This window comes from Otolemur garnettii, unplaced genomic scaffold, assembly GCF_000181295.1.
Source record: "Otolemur garnettii isolate 467f Iridium unplaced genomic scaffold, OtoGar3 scaffold00014, whole genome shotgun sequence".
In the NCBI taxonomy this organism is placed as follows: Eukaryota; Metazoa; Chordata; class Mammalia; order Primates; family Galagidae; genus Otolemur; species Otolemur garnettii.
Window position 1 is genome coordinate 23,401,739 of NW_003852409.1, and position 18,576 is coordinate 23,420,314.

The 18,576-nt window shown below is 41.1% G+C and overlaps 1 protein-coding gene across 2 annotated transcripts in view; it reads right to left on the minus strand.

Annotated features, from left to right (window-relative positions):
- The window catches only part of CDK5RAP2 (CDK5 regulatory subunit associated protein 2), a 190,200-nt gene that overhangs the window by 115,184 nt on the left and 56,440 nt on the right, over positions 1-18,576 (minus strand). For both annotated transcript variants that reach the window (XM_012802462.2, XM_023510586.1), the window contains one exon: positions 10,548-10,745. In XM_012802462.2, coding sequence (XP_012657916.1) covers positions 10,548-10,745 — 198 coding nt within the window. The remainder of the gene's footprint in view (positions 1-10,547; positions 10,746-18,576) is intronic.

Genomic DNA, 18,576 nt, shown 5'->3' on the forward strand with positions numbered 1-18,576 from the left:
AAAAAAAAAAAAAAGAAATTACAGCAGAGTCACCCCAGTTTCTAACAGCCACCACCCTGATCAAACAACCATTAAGATAGAGACAAGACCCTCCACCAGCAAAAAGATTACAACTCACTGAAGGCTCAGATGATTGTTAGCATTTTTTAGCAATAAAGTATTTTTAAATCAAGAGATATACATCTTTTTAGACATAATGCTATTGTACACTTAATAAACTACCACGTGGAGTTTATGTGACATTGTGGATGCACTTACATAACACTTTCATATGTACTGGGAAGCCAACAATCTCATGGGCTCACTGTACTGTGGTAGTGTAGAACTGAACCTACATCTCCAAGGGACACCTTTACTGTGGTTATACTCATTTTACCAATCGGAAAATTGAAGTTCAAAGAGCTGAATCAACTTAAACTAAATATTAATAACACAGGTAAAAAGTAGTAAAATCAGAATTTTAAACTGGGTCCATTTGTATTCTATACATATACCAATAGGTTTTCAAACCAACCAAGAAGCCCTAGGATCAGGAATACCCAAACCTAGCAGCTATCGGTATCATCTAAATACATGTTCTTGGGCTATCCTCCAGAAACTGACAGATAGGCTAGGGAAGAACATAAAAATTTATATTTGACTCTAATGCAAAAAACTGCCAACCATCCTGAGGAACTGCAGAGCTCCCTTGGGTGCATCTGTTTTAATCGCATCTGAAGAGAAAGGATTTATACAGAAAAAGAGTTTGAAAACCTCTACCCTACAACCGACTACTACTTTGATTACAAACTAGTGCTGCCACAGCAAGATACACATAACATCAACTGATGGCCTCAAACTCTACGCTGATCGGCAATATTCCTTTAAGACTCCCAGGTACATGCTGAACCAACACTGAGCTGAGAGCCGCCTCTGCATGGCAGGGCTCTCGCAGAGCAGACTGGCTGATTAGAAAAAAATTTTTAAATGAACTTTGGAAAAATAAAATAACCGGCTCGGTGCCTATAACTCAACCAGCTAAGGCGCCAGCCACGTACACCTAAGGTGGCGGGTTCGAATCCCCAGCCCGGACCCGCCAAACAACAATGACGGCTGCAACCAAAAAATAGCCGGGCGTTGTGGCAGGCACCTGTGGTCCCAGCTACTTGGGAGGCAGAGGCAGGAGACTTGCTTGAGCCCAGGAGTTGGAGGTTGCTGTGAGCTGTAATGCCACGGCACGCTACCCAGGGAGACAGCTTGAGGCTCTGTCTCAAAAATAAAATAAAATAAAATAACCCTAAAATCTCAGAACCACATTAGAAATGAATAGCTAGGCCCTCACACTTCCTTCTCCAGCCAGCTAGTTTACTTTATCTCTGGCCAGATGGGAAACTAGAAGGTTCTCATCCATCAAATTTCCACCTTATCAGGTTTCACTGTGAAAAAGCTTGTCAAAGTGTTCAGTGGTTACCTTTAAAAATACAAAGGAAACTTCTCTAAAATCTTAGGGAAACATAGGCATTAAGGTGATGTAAGGAGATTGTCTGGAATTAGTAGGAGACGACAGTGTTCAAGCCACATTCTGTGGAGCCTCACTGCCTGCCCCTGGGGGCTCTGGAAAAAACAAGACATGGGGGGGGGGAGGTGTCCGGCCTCCCATCTCACTTCCCTGAGAAGCTCTACTTTCATGTTTCCTCTCCATAAGAGTTCATTTGAACAAAGATTTCACATGCTGGGGGGAAAACCCAGAAGCCCCTGGAATGAGACAGTCCTCCACAGAGATCTAACAAACCATGCCTCCCCTAGCTGGTGATCCTGGCTGTGAAGACAAAGTTGGGGGCATAGGGCTCAATGTAGCTTTCACCAGAAAAATGTAAGGTATGGACAGGACAGTTGGAGTTCAAATCATGCAGGCTTCAGGGTCCAGCTGAGTCAGGTACCAAGCAAGACACCACACCTCTCTAAAACCCCACCTCAGGGATGCACCTGCCCCTCCTCCAGCCCCACCCACTGCTCCCCACAAGCCCCGTTCATCCATGCCCTGCAAGCCTTGGCTCAGGCCTTTCCTCTGCCAGGAATACATTTCCAATTCCCACCCCCTCGGCAAACAGCTCAAATCCACTTCCTCAGTGAAATCCCCCCACCCCCTCTGGTCTCTCAGCACAGTTCCATTCTTGGGGCTCCCAAAGCACTTGGTCCACCCCACTATCAGCACTTATCATGCTATATTTTAATTAGCTCTTTGTCTGCATTTCTATTATATTTCTCTTCCAGATTCCTTCAGAGACCGTGTATGATTTCATTCACTCCTGTACTCCCAGTACCCAGGACAGAGTCTGGCACAGAAATGATAAAAGAAGGTGAGATAAGAGAACGTTTCCCTGTTTGTGCCCCATAGAGATTATAGCAATTCTTCATGAAAACTGATGGCATAGCCTCTTAGAGCAGCTTTACCAGCAGCCCCACGCATGAGCCACCGACATGCGCCAGAGCCTCACAACCTCAGGGTGCTCCAACTCTCTTCCTAAATGGATCAGTCCTCAGGAAAGAAGCAGACATGCACCTCCTTCACAGGAGAGGTTAGTGTAGACCGAGGGAGAAATTTACAGCTTTGGTGACTTGACTGGTAGGAGGGAAGACCACATTTATTAATCAACAGTGTCCAAGAGATCTTAGAAGGCAATGGTTTGTCATTCAAAGTCCTGAGCCAATGTCTGCCACACAATTAAAAGAAAGAAAAGAGAAAAGAAGAGAATGAATCTAATACATTGAGCATATACTTCTGTGTCAGGACCCACAGCAGGCCTTTTATCATACACTAAACTGCAGTATTCATTTGTTTAATCCTAAAAGAGATGTAATCGACCCCATTTTAAGGGAGTAAACATCAGAGAGGTTAAGTAGTCGGCTTAGAGGGTAAGCACCCCTAAGTAAAGCTGAGATTGCCACCCAAGTCCAGCACCATTTTCTGCTATTACAAAGATGCCTACTGAAATTGCCATGTTTTGGGGGCCCAAGGTAGGGGCATCATCATCAAAATAGCTATCAATTATTAGTCATTGACGATGTGCCGGGTATTATGCTAAGTGCTGCACCCTATCTCAGATAATCCTAACCACTAATCCCTATTTTCTGACAAGCAATGGACACCATGGTTTGGAGAGAGAAAGCTGTTCAATAACAGCTAGTAAGTGATGGAGCTAGGCCTCTACTGTCTCTGCATTCAGGCCTCCCTTAAGAAACTGGAACTTGCAAAGACAGAATTTTTTCTAACAGGTCATTTAAACTACACATTATTCCACTAGATTACCAACTCAAAATCTTCACATTTGATTTTTTTTTTTTTAATGGCCAAGAAAGCATTTGACCCTTGTTAAAAAAAACATACTGCCTCATGTCTGTGGTCTTAGCTCTAATCAATTAGCTCGTAGACTCTGTCTCCAAATGCCATATTTTGATTCTGGTTTACCAAGACATGATCTAAAGGCTGTCATAATCTCATTCAGAGCGATCCATCAATAAATGCATATGAGAACTGGAGGGGTTCAGGTTGAACTACCCTGAAATTAAACTCACTCCTGTCAAAGCACACAGGATCAACCAGTTGGGTGATGGGTGTAGCTTTAATCAGAGTTTTGGGCTGTAGCCAACCGATGCATCCCCACAGAGCTAAGCGCCCAGGTACTGAAGCACACACTTGTCAGGGTAGCAGATGACAGATGAAAGAATTCTGAGGCAGTCTGGGGAATACAGGTGAGCAAACACGGAATATATGTTGCTTTTAAAGGAGAACAAAACCGCACCCTGAGTAGAGTACAGAGCACCTGAACCAGAGAGAGCACATCTAAAGTAAGATTTCTCTCTCTTTCTCCCTTTACCTCCCACACACTCATCCATGTGCACACACTAAAAGGAAAGCCTTAAATGTTGAGGCCCAAACAGTATCAAACTCAAGATGGGAGGGCAAGGATTCAAGGATCCAAGCAGCATTCCTATTAACAGACCTCAGAGGTTAGGACATTTTAAACATCAGAGTTAGGGCACAGACTTTGGAAACTTTTGTTTATTTGTTTGTTGCATGTGTTTTCTTTTCTTTTCTTTTTTTTTTTTTTTTTGCAAAGACCTCCTGACTTCCTTGTAGGGATATGGGTCCCTCTGGTGGTAAATGAGGTATAGCAAGCACTCAATAGAAGTCTGTTGAACAAAACAAACTGCAAGTTACAACACATGCTGAGTCAAATGGCACTCGGTCACTGCAATCACAGGCAATCAAAACAAACATGAGGGCCTGACTCAAGCTCTCAGCATTCACGCTCAGACACAGTGCATTCAGAAGCCTCAGATCCAAGCTGAATTTTCAGGAAAAGAATTGCTTCCCTGGACAGCACCTGTGGCTCAAAGGAGTAGGGCGCTGACCTCCTATGCCAGAGGTGGTGGGTTAAAACCCAGCTCCAGCCAAAAACTGGGGGAAAAAAAAAAAAATTGCTTCCCTCCAAAATGCTACAGAACAGGCACAATGAGACCAGCAATAATTGTTGACAAGAGCAAAGGATGGTTTGATCTCACCCAGAGAGAACAGTTGGTTTACCACCAGAGTTCTGGGATTGCTATAAAAACCGGTCCTGTTTGACCTAAGTCCTCTGCACAGGCTTTAAGTCAGGGCTCATCTGTAAACAGAGCCGCAGCATTTCCAACTGATTTTGCAGGTCTTGTCCAAGAAAAGAGAATAATGGGAAACAGATATATAGGCAGTCCTCAACATACAAACATCTGGCTGACATACATGTGTACTTACAGGCAGGGGCTAATACAGGTAAAAATGTACCTGTCCCAACTTACATACTAATTCAACTTGAGAACAGACCTACAGAACCCATCTCGTTCATAACCCGGAGACTAAGAACCTTCTTATTTACAAACTTACTGACTTGGATAACATTCTTCTGGCCCTGGGTAGAACTGTTCTTATTAAATGGGGTACCAAAGACTGTACGCTGCTCAGAGTGCGCTTTATAAAAACCCACCGGAGGCAATTCTTCCCTCAGGCCTTAGTGCCAGCAAAAGCTGTCCTTTTATCTTGACATGCTCATCTTACAGATACTGGGGACGCTGTACCTGAATTCCCCTCTTCTCACCAGGAAGTAGAGCTGGGCTCTAAGTCTTCCTCTTTAGCAAACTGAAGGACATCATGACATGCACCTTTACCTACTCACTCTTGGGTTCCATTTTACTAGTCACCTTTTTATTCCTTTGGCCCCAATGCCTTTATTTTTAATTTCATTTAATCTTACAATGTTCTATAAACCTCTGCAAAGTTTCTGAAACACAGAGAACAAAGTGTAATTTTTAAAGTTTCGATTAGGCAGAATATTTCAAGTTGGATGTTTGTGAGGATCTACTATTCTGGTCTACTGAAAAACTGAAAATGTACCAATCTTCCTTTCTGACAAAAGCATGGTATTCTCAACGTTATCAACAACAGTCCGGCAGACCAACAGCATCCATGTCACTCATGTGTCACTTTCTGTGTCACTGGAGTCAAGCCATTTTAGCTCTGAGGTTGAGACTAATCTATTAGATGGGAAGATGCCCAAGGCTGTACGCATCATGAAGAACACAGGCAATCTCTTATAAAATATAAAGTACAATCTACACCTAAGGGCTACATCTCTTTACTTCTATCACTCAAAATAGCAATTTTCATTAACAAAGAAGGTTGCTGAAGATTGAACTGAATGTTGATTAAGACCAAGACCTGTGTTTTGGACATTTTTCTTACCAATGTTTTCTTTATCCTACCTGCGGGATTCAGGGAAGCTCAAGTAAACATAAGACTCCAAACAGAATCTCCAAGAATCCTCAGGTGGACCTCTGAATATGAGGCAAGCCCCCGCAGCCTGACACGAGCATCCCCCTCGCAGAAGAACAGCTCCCGCCACCCCCATAACCCTGACCTCTCAGAGCCTGACCTACATGGTGAAGAAAGGCCTGTTCTCACCTTCTCGTCTCCCAACTTTCCCACACCAATCCATCCACCAAATTAGTCTTTCCAAATTGCAGATCTGATTCTGTCCATCCTCTGCCTTACTCCCCTCCACATGGGCCCCACTCCCTACAGGTCAAGTACAGGCTCTGAAACTCATTACATGTCCCTAGAGGCAACCACAGCCCCAAACTCTTCTTCCCCCAAATCACCCACCTCTCAATCTTCTGTATAAAACCCTTCTCTCTCTTGCCTATCTTTTAACCTTTAACTCATACTTCAGAACCAGTTCAATACTTACTTTCCCCAGAAGTCTTCTGTGGTCTTGCAGGCCACGTCCTTCCTCTGTGTTCCTATGGTAATTTGTTCATATCTCTGGTGTAGAACTGTCCCCAAATTTAGTAGAGGACCTACATGAAGTGTCCTATGTTGCTGAATGTATTAATAGATTCCTTTCCTTTGCCAGCACAGATATAAGGACTACTAAGAGGTCTGAGTTTTTGTCGGTTCAATCCAAAAGCAACACCAGAAGTAGTTGCCAAGTGCGGGGGACCCTAGGTAAATAAAGAGGCCTCACTAACAGAAACAAACAAGATCTACAAGGCTAGTGGATTATGCTCTACCTGTGAATTGATCACGGCACCATAAAGCAAAAATATCACCTCACCATGTTTCCCCAGACTGAAGAACAACAACTCCAACAATCTAGCACCCCCAAAATCTGGTATAAAGCATACATGTGAAACAGCTACATCCAAATCGTTAGACTGTATCCAAAAGTGAGCTAGAGATACATAAAACTGAGATGCAGTAAATACACAAAAACACCAGAAGCATGGCCAAATCCTCCTGTCAGAAACAGGCAATTTGATATATAAAGCGGCCACAGTGAGATGGGTCACAGGCATGCTCACCTGACCGAGGTGAGCATTTACAGTCCACAGCTGTTGTTTTGGTCTGCCCAGTGCCCCAAGACAAAATACCATTTTCTCTGGGTACCTGCTCCCTCCAAACAGGTGGTTTGAGAGGTGACTACCAGGATGGTACACACACACACACACACACACACACACACTCTCTCTCTCTCTCTCCTGCCAAAACAAGATGGGCATGTGACCCGAGCTGGGCTTCTCAGTATGTCACCTGTCTGGCCATCCTCACAGGAAGCCAGCAAGGCTAGTGAAGTGTGAGAGTCCTCCTTCCTCTTCTGCAATAAACTGAGAAGATGTGTTCCCAGCAGGGAGGGCAAAGAGGGGTCCAACCACTTGGAACTGGGGTAAGCACATGTAAGAAAAAGCAGTGTTCCAGTGCCCCTGTCCTTACAGCAACCCAGTTACACGGGCAAAATCTCCCTTGCACCAGAGTTTGTTCAAGCTGGGTTTCCACCTCTCGGAAGAAAGTCCCATTCATAGTATACTTCATCCCAATCCCTCTCTCCCACTGCCACAATCCCTTCCATTCCTTACCTAATGCTGTAACCTCCTTATGAAGAGGTATACATGTTAAACAGGAATATATCTTTTTATCTACAGCAGCCTAAAATTCTTCTAGAAACACTAGGGTTTATATGAATAAGTGAATTATGAAACCAGCAATGTCTAATAATAGAGGGATATATAAGAAAATTATAGCATATCCACCTGATGTAATGTTATATAACTAGCCATTCCAAATGTTTACCGAGATTAAGTTATAATGTAAAAAGACTATGGATCATACGTGTACATATAATTTTAAGTACCACAGGGCCTCCATAGTTGACCAGCTCCCTATACAGACCAGACATGCACCATATGGACATATCAGTACAGTGCACCACATTCCTTCTGCTGACCACCTCTCTGTGTTGACCAGTTTGTCACATCCCCTGGGTGATCAACTTACAGAGGTTATACTGTGTACATACGTGTGTGTGTCTCCTCTTCCCCTACCATCAACGTTTTAATAAATGAATATTTATGTGATAGCAGTAGGGGGTGGGAGGTATCTATTTTAAAATAAAAAAATTGTTATCCAACAGCAAATAGTGTAAGAATTGACAATAAAAACTGCAACTCTATAAAAGAACCCTCTGGTCAGACTTTTCTCTATACATCCATAAAGACACACTATTACATCTCACCCTTTTCATTCAACTCAAGTGTCAGCCCCTTCTAGAAAGTCATACCTGACTATTCCATCTATGCAAAGATCTTTTGCACAGAGAAAATTTTGCAAAGATTATAGGTGATGTTCACTAGCTTTGGATTTTAAATTGTTTTGCGTTTTGTCATGTATAACATTTCACTGCCCTTAGAAAAATGAAATTTTTGGAAGTTATGTCTTACAATCTCATCAGTATCTAAACCACATTTGGTGGTCAATAAAATTGAATCTTGTATTTACACATCCTTTAATAACATGCAAAAATGTGGCACACTCCAAAATTACTGTTGGCAACACAAAATGGGCCAGCTCTTTGGACAACTAACTTGGCAGCATAATTAATGAGTATAAAATATTTGCACTATCTGACCCAGTAATCTCTCTTTTCAGGGTCTATCCCAGGGATTTCAAGAGAAAATGCCTGTATGTCCAGAGATATTCATTATGGCATTATTTAAAAAGCCAAAATGGGCCCGGCGCCTATGGCTCAACCGGCTAAGGCGCCAGCCACATACACCTGAGCTGGCAGGTTCGAATCCAGCCCAGGCCTGCCAAACAACAATGACGGCTGCAACCAAAAAATAGCCGCGCATTGTGGCGGGCGCCTGTAGTCCCAGCTACTTGGGAGGCTGAGGCAGGAGAATTGCTTGAGCCCAGGAGTTGGAGGTTGCTGTGAGCTGTGATGCCATGACACTCTACCCAGGGCAACAGCTTGAAGCTCTGTCTCAAAAAAAATAAAAATAAAAAGCCAAAATGTCCAGCAAAAGAGAGCACCATTGAGTAAGGCAGGTTAGTCGCATGAGGTGAGCAGTGCCACATGATCACTCCAGAGCCTACATGGTGGGGGGGGGGGGGCCTAGGATACAGGAGTGATCAAAGAGCACAGAACAGTATGTAGCTCTGATCACACAAGCAGCCCAAGTACACCATGACTGAAGGGGTACATTGACAAGCACAAAGAGTTGTTTTCAGAGTAGTGGAATCGTAACTGCTACTTTCTTATTTTTTTTATTTTTTTGAGACAGAGTCTCATTATGTCACCCTCAGTAGAGTGCTGCTGTGGCGTCACAGCTCACAGCAACCTCAAACTCGTGGGCTTAAGCATTTCTCTTCCCTCAGCCTCCCAAGTAGCTAAGACTACAGGCACCTGCCACAACGCCTGGTTATTTTTTTGTTGCAGTTGTTTAGCTGGCCTGGGCTGGGTTCAAACCCACCACCCTCGGTGTATGTGGCTGGTGCTGTAACCACTGTGCTACGGGTGCTGAGCCTTCTTATTTTTTCTAAATTTCCATTACTCTGTTAATGTTAAAATTGTAATAAAGCACACGAATGTTTCTATTTAAATTCTTTTTCAGTGTTAACACTGGACTTTCAACCAATGGATCCTGGCATCCCTGCCAACAGCAGCCACCAGAACTACCCACTGGTGCCAGTGAACTCTCTTTTGAGTCCTATATTCTACTGACTTTGCCTGCTCCAGAATCTGGGGCAAGTTATTCAATTAACCTGAGTGTCAATGATCACTCAGAGTCAGACTCTAACTCTATCTGACTACACCAAAGCTACATATCTGGATATGACTCTCAGGAGGAATTAAAAGCCACTGAATACTTAAATTTAAACATTAATGTAAGTAAAACTCCATAAGCCTCCCAAATTCAGAGAGAATTTTTAAATGCTAACAAAGTCATGTAAAAAGATCACGGAGAAACCTGGTACTATCTTCCCGGAGAATAATTTGAGTATATGTTTTAACTAGTCTTTAAAAGATCTACACTCTCTGACCCAGTAAGAAGAAACACTTGTGAGCGGGGTGTAGTGGCACATGCCTATCATCCTAACTACTCGGGAGGCTGAGGCAGGAGGATGAAGACCTTGAAACGAGACCTCATCTGAAAAGAAGGAAGGGGAAGGGGCAAAAGAAGGAAAGGATCTACAGACTCGATGAATAAATAGTTATGTACAAGGATGTTGGCTGGAAAATTCATTATGAGGCAAAAAAAAAAGTGAAGTTATCTAAATTATCTTCAATAAGTAACTAGGTAAATAAATTGTTACACATTCAAATGATAAAATATTATCCTAGCACTAAAAAACAAAAAAAAAAAAACACTGTTTTTGAAGAACATTAGTAACATGGCAACATATCAAAGAGGGAACGAACACTGAATTTAAAAAAGAAAGATACAAACCTGTATTTTCAGTTTGACATCAATGAGGTATGTGTGCAAGACAGAGAGAGAGAAGATAAAAGTACCCAAACATCAAATAATTGAAACTGGTAATTTCTGGGTACAATGAATTTATCTTTATTTTCTTCTTCACAATTTTCAGATTTCTCTAAGTTTTCTACACTGAATATCACCCTATAGCCTGCAACAGCCACACAGCCCTTGCCCAGCTGCACGGCCCCCTCTGTCAGAGGGCAGGCGGTACTCACCAGGATGGTGCAGTCCCCTTTGCTCCTCTCCCGATGGGCTTCCTTCAGGTCCTTCTCCAGTCTCTCTCTCTCCTGCTGCAAGTCACTCAGCTCCTGGGTGACCTTCTTAATGTTTCTACGCAGCCTCTGGTTCTCCGCATACATCTCATCCAAAAGGGGACCCTCTTCCGACAGAGCAGGCTTACAGTCTTCCGACCTCTGGTGGAGAGAGGAGAGAGGTGAGATGAGCTTCTTATCATACATCACGAAATCAACCAAGAAATCTGGGCTCCTTTTTCACCTTGGGGGGAAAAAGGAAAAGAAAAAGATTAACACCGACAACATTCAAAATCCAAAGTAAAAGTAACACAAAGAGTTTGGAATAACACAGGATAATGTTTGTTACGATGTCGATGGTAAGGAAGAAAAGCCTCCAGCTGTGAAAAAGAAGCATCATTTTTTAAAAGAACTAGAAGAAAAGCACAAAATGTTAACAGTAACTGTCTTCAGCTGGGTAGGATTAAAGGTGGGATCAAAGTTAAATTTTTTCTCCATTTCTCCATATTTTCAAACATTCTAAAATGAATGAACATGTTATCTGCATAATGGTTCAAAAGAAAAAACAGTGTTTTGTTTTGTTTTTTTTTTTTTTGGAGACACAGTCTTATTTGCCTGGGCTGCTGTGAGTGATGTGACATCAGCCTAACTCACAGCAACCTCTAACTTTTGGGTTCAAGCAATCCTCCTGTCTCAGCCTCCCAAGTAGCTGGGACAATAGGCATCTGACACGACCCAGCCAATTTTTCTATTTTTAGTGGAGACAAGGTCACACTCTTGCTCAGGCTGGTCTGAAGTCCTGAGCTCAAGTGAACCTCCCAGAGTGCTATGATTACAGATGTGAACAACTGCACCCAACCAAAAACAAGTCATTTTTATTTTTTTTCTTTTCTGAGACAGAGTCTCACTATGTCGCCCTCAGTAGAGCACTGTGGCATCACAGCTCACAGCAACCTCAAACTCTTGGGCTTAAGCGATTCTCTTGCCTCAGCCTCAAGTAGCTGGGACTATAGGCAGCCGCTACAACACTTGGCTATTTTTTTGGTTGCAGTTGTCATTCTTGTTTAGCTTGCCTGAGCTGGGTTTAAACCTACCAGCCTCAGTGTATGTGGCTGGCACCATAACCACTATCCTATGGGCGCTGAGCCAATAAGTCATTTTTTCTAATTGTTTTTTTATTAAATCATAACTTTATACATTGATGCATTAATGGGGTTCAGGGTATTGCTTTGAAATACAATGTGAAATGCTTACATTGACTAAGTAACACATCCATCACAATTATACTCATTTCTTAATAGTTTTGAAATGTACCACTGCATCATGCACATTAAATGAGGTCCCCTCAAATGCCCTTCCTCCTTCCATGTCCCCCCTCCCTTCCTCTCTCTCTCCTCTTCCCTTCTACTTTCTGGACTATAGTTAATGTTTTGCCATTCGTTTGAGTGTGTAGATGGTTATATATTGATTTCACATAGTATTGAATACATTGGATACTTTTTTTTTCCATTCTTAAGATACTTTACTAAGAAGAATATGTTCCAGTTCCATCCAGGTAAACATAAAAGATATGAAGTCTCCATCATTTTTGTGGCTGCATAGTATTCCATGGTGTACATATACCACAACTTGTTAATCCATTCATGGGTTGATAGGCACTTGGGCTGTTTCCATGTCTTGGCTATTATGATTTGGGCTGCAATAAACATTCTGGTGCAAATGTCTTTGTTGTAAAATAATTTTTGATCATCTGGGTATACACCTAGTAGAAGTATTGCAGGTTCAAATGGTAGGTCTACTTTTAGTTCCTTGAGTGTTCTCCAAACTTCTTTCCAAAAAGGTCGTATTAGCTTGCATTCCCACCAGCAGTGTAGAAGCGTGCTCTTCTCTTCGCATCCACACCAACATCTGTAGTTTTGGGATTTTGTGATGTGGGCTAATCTTACTGGAGTTAGATGATATCTCAAAGTGGTTTTGATTTGCATTTCTCTGATGATTAAAGATGATGAGCATTTTTTCATGTGTTTGTAGGTCATGTGTCTGTCTTCATCAGAGAAGTTTCTGTTCAAGTCTCTTACCCACATAGACATAGGGTTATTTATTCTTTTCTTATTGATTAGTTTGAGTTCTCTGTAAATTCTAGTTATCAGACCTTTGTCAGAAGCATAACCTGCAAAAATCTTTCCCATTCTGAAGGTTGTCTGTTTGCTTTACTTACTGTGCTCTTGGCTGTGCAAAAGCTTTTTAGTTTGATCAGATCCCAGTAATGTATTTTTGGTGTTGCCTCAATTGCCCAGGGGATCCTCCTCATAAAATATTCTCCCAGGCCAATGTCTTCAAGTATTTTCCCTGCACTCTCTTCTAGTATTTTTATAGTCTCATGTCTTAAGTTTAAATTTTTTATCCAATGAGAACCAATTTTCGTTAATGGTGAAAGGTGGGGGTCCGGTTTCAGTCTTCTACAGATCGCCAGCCAATTCACCCAGCACCATTTGTTAAACAAGGAGTCTTTCCCCCACTGAATATTTCTGATAGGCTTGTTGATGATCAAATGGTGATAAGAAGCTGGGTTCATCTCTTGGTTCTCTATTCTGTTCCATAAATCTACAGCTCTGCTTTTGTGCCAATACCATGCTGTTTTGATTACTATAGATTTATAGTATAGCCTGAAGTCTGGTAATGTGATACCTCTTGATTTGCTCTTATTTCTGAGTAATGTATTTGCCATTTGAGGTTTTTTCTGATTTCATATAATACGAAGTACTATTTTTTCAAGTTCTTTTAAGTATGGCAATGGTGCTTTGATAGAGATTGCATTAAATCTGTAGATTGCTTTGGGTAGTATGGACATTTTAACAATGTTGATTCTTCCCAGCCATGAGCATAGTATGTTTTTCCATTTGTTAACATCTTCAGCTATTTCTTTTCTCAGAGTTTCATAGTTCTCCTTATAGAGATCTTTCACATCCTTTGTTAGGTAAATTCCCAGATATTTCATCTTCTTTGGCACTATTATAAAAGGAATAGAGTCCCAACAAGTTATTTTTAAGAGGTAGAAAAAGGAGAGCTACATTGAAATTGTCATCAAAATGGAATAAATAATCACTTCTCAGCCTTTTAGCTAAGATCAAGTGCAAAATGGAGTGCTGTGTGTTAAAAAAAAAAAAGAAAGAAAGAAAAAACCTTGACAGAGTTGGAAAAGGCGATGGAGAGACAGTGTCAGAGAAACCATGCTCTTCCATGAGGCCATCATAACCTCATACAAGAAATACTTCTGCCCAGCAATTGGCTGTCCAACCTCACTCTGGTTCACCCTTGCTACTGAGCCTCATAGCCAAGGAATACTACCTCAAAATAATTATGCAATCCTCACTTTTCCTTTCAAAATCTTTGTCTTCCTTTACTTCCCTGAATATGCACAGAGTTTACTAAGGCCTGTGCATTCCCATTGCAATGCCCTATTCCTGAATAAACATCATTTTCTTATAGACACCCTCTTTCTGTTTGTTACTGAGGTTAACAAAAAGCAGAGATGAATCTAAGCCCTTGTAACATTCATCTATGTTAGAATGGCTCATGTGGAGAAAAAGAAATGGTTAGCATGGTAGCTCCAATGGCCACCAAGCAAAGCCCAAGAGCTAAATAAGACAAAACATGTTAAGGTCATTAATACATGTACACAGCTGACTAGAGAAAATGCACATGCAATTATCAAACATATTTAAAAAACTCTGACCCACCAATACTCAAAAAGAGCTAAGTCAAATAAGTTCCCCTTCATCAAGTGAGATTTATGAGACTATCCAGTGTTAGTGAGGTTCTTGTGAAATGGTACTCTTAGTATTCACTCTTTAAGAACTGGCCAAGCACCTACTATATATGGGCAGATTACAGAGTGTGTATGCACAGCAAACAATGTTCACATTCATCCCAATAATTCCATTCCTAGGATTCAATCTCAGAAAAATCCAAAACATATGGGAAAAAACAGCCTCGTACATAAACTCATCACAGAATTACTCATAACAGTAAAAAATAAGAAATAATCTGAGGCTCGGTGCCCATAGCTCAGTGAACAGGGCGCCAGCCACATACACCAAGGCTGGCAGATTCAAGCCTGGCCCGGGCCTACTAAACAACAACAACTGCAACCAAAAATAGCCGAGCGGTATAGCAGGTGCCTGTAGTCCCAGCTACTCTGGAGGCTGAGGCAAGAGAATCACTTAAGCCCAAGAGTTTGAGGTTGCTGTAAGCTGTGACACCATGGCACTCTACTGAGGGCAACATAGTGAGACTCTTGTCTCAAAAAAAAAAAAAGAAAAGAAACAATCTGAATATGCATAACACAAAAATAAAAAGGCCAGGCACAGTGGCCCATGCTGTTGTCCCAGCTATTCAGGAGCCAGAGGCAAAAGGATCACTTGAGCCCAGGAGTTCAAGGCTGCAGTGCGTAAAATCACTCCTGTGAGGACCCACTATACTGCACAGCCTGGACAACACAGTGAGATCTTGCTTCTTCTTAAAAAATAAAGAAATAGATTCAGTGGCAACTGGATTTGTAGAGTGGCTGTTCATCAGCACTGAGGCAGCTGGAAGTGATCAGAAATTTGTAGTCTTCACATTTGCCAACAGATCAAAATGCAAATTTTCATGAAGACCCTGATGGGCAAGACCATCCTCCTAGAGGTGGAGCCCAGTGACATGTTTTCTTGCATGTTTATTGCTATTAATTGGAAGACAGGGTAATGCAGTGCTGTGGAAAGCACACAGGCTCTGGAATCACTTGCATCTGTGGTCTAAAAACAGACTACTCAGCAGTTCTGAGCCTCGGTCACTTAAATGGGCATGATAATCAATACTTCATAGGGTTGGTAGAAGAAATGGAGATATTACTTGTCTAAAAGTGCTTGGTGGATACAAATTACAGATTTTGGAAAGAAAAATAAAAGAAAAATACAAATAAAAAAGAAAAAAGAAAAAAATAAATAAAAACATGTAAAAGCCAAGATCCAGGATAAAGAAGGGATCGTTTCTGACCAACAGAGGCTCATCTCTGCAGGCAAGCAGCTAGAGGATGGGGCCACTCTTTATGACTATAACATCCAGAAAGAGTCAACCCTGCATTCACGTCTGAGGGGTGGCCGTTGATTCTTCAGTCTTATATCCACGGTGCCTGATGATGAAATTACTCTACACTGTCGCCATTCACCCAAATTTAAGTTTAGAAATTACCAGTTTCAGTAATAGCTGGACCTGTTGAAAATGTTAATACATGTACACAGCTGACTAGAGAAAATGCACATGCAATTTTCTTTGTTGTATGGTAAAAAAAATAAATGCAATAATGATACATAATGAAATCTTAAAACTATATTTATAAAGATTGATAACATGAGATTATTTCTAAATTTCAACATTATATGAAAAAAATTAATGACTGAATTATAAATAATCTAAAAAGAAATCTATGCATAGAAGAAATCCAGAAGGAAAAAGATCCAAATATTAAATTCAGTAGTTGAGTGATTTCTGAATTTCCCATGTTTTTTCTTCTTTCTAGCTCTTTGAAAAAAATTTTTAATTATATTAATACTTCTAATCAGGAGAAAATATACTTTTTTTTAAATCTCCTCTTTGAATTAAGGTAGTGGGTCGGATTAAGAATTCAAAAATAAATGACATTTGAGCTGTCAAGGTCACAACTCAGACTGAAATAAAGGCCCCAGCTTCTCAGCCTTTTCAGACAATGCATATCTGCCACCACTACTTTTGTCCTTGCTGCTCAGATGCCACCTCAACTGTTCAGGAGAGCTGAGCTATAACCACATCACATCTGGAAGCTGAGGAGCTCTCCTGTTCCTGGGCCACCTGTAGCCCAGACATCTGGTCCCATGTTCCCCAAAATGACATTCAGGACACAACAACATGAACTGAGGGTGAACTCCATGCAGATTTCAAGGTTAAGTTTATAAAAGCTTCTGGTTTTGTTTCTTTTAAAATTAAAACAAATTTTTCAAAAGTAGGAAACCTAGCTCACAAAGCAAAAAATAAAACAAAAGAAAAAACTGTGGTAGTGCTTAAATAAACTCAGCCAACAGAAGGCAAAGAGGGACTGGAATGCTCATCTTGAGCAAGATTCAGAGCTACCTGGAGCTAGGAGGAGCTAAACCAAGTCCTTTTTATTTTTCTTTCCAAAATCTGTAATTTGTATCCACCAAGCACTTTTAGACAAGTAATATCTCCATTTCTCCTACCAACCCTATGAAGTATTGATTATCATGCCCATTTAAGTGACCGAGGCTCAGAACTGCTGAGTAGTCTGTTTTTAGACCACAGATGCAAGTGATTCCAGAGCCTATGTGCTTTCCACAGCACTGCATTACCCTGTCTTCCAATTAATAGCAATAAACATGCAAGAATTAAAACAAGCAGACTAAATTTAAATAAAGAAGATTAGAGACAGGAATATCAGGGACTTAAAAGACATAAGACAATAATGATTACCATTAAAAGTTATTATAATGTGATGAAAGTTCTGTAGAATTATCAAACAAATAATGATGACAGGGCCACTTTTAAAAATCCAGGCTCAAAGAATTCAAATGCAGAGATTCTATTTTCATAAAAATACCTTTCAAGTTAACTTTTCATTAAGTGGCCCTTCAGAAAATTTCTTTGGAAGGCCTTTTACCTTTTTCTGCATGACATCCAGGTGGCAAATATTTAGCCCAATTAGGTACAGTGAGAAACTAAAGGCCAAACATAATATTAAACAATTTGTTCTTGATCATTATGCATAAACATAGTAGAGAAAAATCAAAAAGCCCAGGGTTCAAAGACCCTGGGTGACTCTGGAGAAAGCTAACTTCTCTGCAGTTCCGTTTCCTAATTGTGAAATGTGAAATAATGGCCTCTGTTCTCATACAGTTATAAAAATTAAAGGTGACACATAAAGTACCATTTCAGTGTGTACAGGATAAATCAACCTAGTTTCCCTTTCCTGCACTTAAACCATTATCTTTCATTCCAATCACAAGATAATAGGAACATTGGCTTACACTTGTAGTCCTAGCACTTTGGGAGGCCAAGGCAGGAAGATTCCTTGAGGCCAAGTATTTAAGACCAGCCTGGGCAACATAACACCCCATCTCTACAAAAAAGAAAAATTAGGCAGGCGTTGTGGCACACGCCTGTAGTTCCCGCTACTTGGAAAGCTGAAGCTGGAGGATTGCTTGAGCCTGGGAGTTTGAGGTTGCAGTAAGCTATGATAAAGCTACTGCACTCTAGCCAAGAAGCACAACAGACCCTGCCTCCAAAAAGTAAAATAAAATAAAATAAAAGGTAATGGAGAGGTTCCTCAAACCACAGAGAATTTGAAAAGCAAACCAAAGTAACTACTATATTTTTGTGCCAGAAAACTATACTGCCTAAATTAAGGGTGAGCTAATAACATTTATTGTACCCAGATACCTTTTCCTGTTTAATCCCTATAAGGATAATTTGACATAAGTGTGATTATCCAAATTTTACGGCTAGGTGCTCGTAGCTCAGCAGTTAGGGCTCCAGCCACATACACTGAGGCTGGCAGGTTCGAAACCAGCCCAGGCCTGCTAAAAACAACAATGACAACTATAATATAAAAAAATAGCCAGACGTTGTGGCAGGTGCCTCCAGCTACTTGGGAGCCTGAGGCAAGAGAATCACTTAAGCCCAAGAGTTTGAAGTTGCTGTGAGGTGTAACACCACAGCACTCTACCAAAGGCGACATAGTGAGACTCGGTCTCAAAAAAAAAGGCAAATTTTACAATGTACAAATAGGCTGAGAGCACAAATATCTTGCCTAAGGTCACACAGCTAGTGAAAAGCAGAGTCAAGATTCAAATCTATGTCCCACCCCTGTGTTCTTCCCAGCAAAAATAATATGGTCCATGCATCATTGCACTAGATGCAGCTGTTTAACAGATGGAATAGCACAGAGTTTCCCGTGCGCACA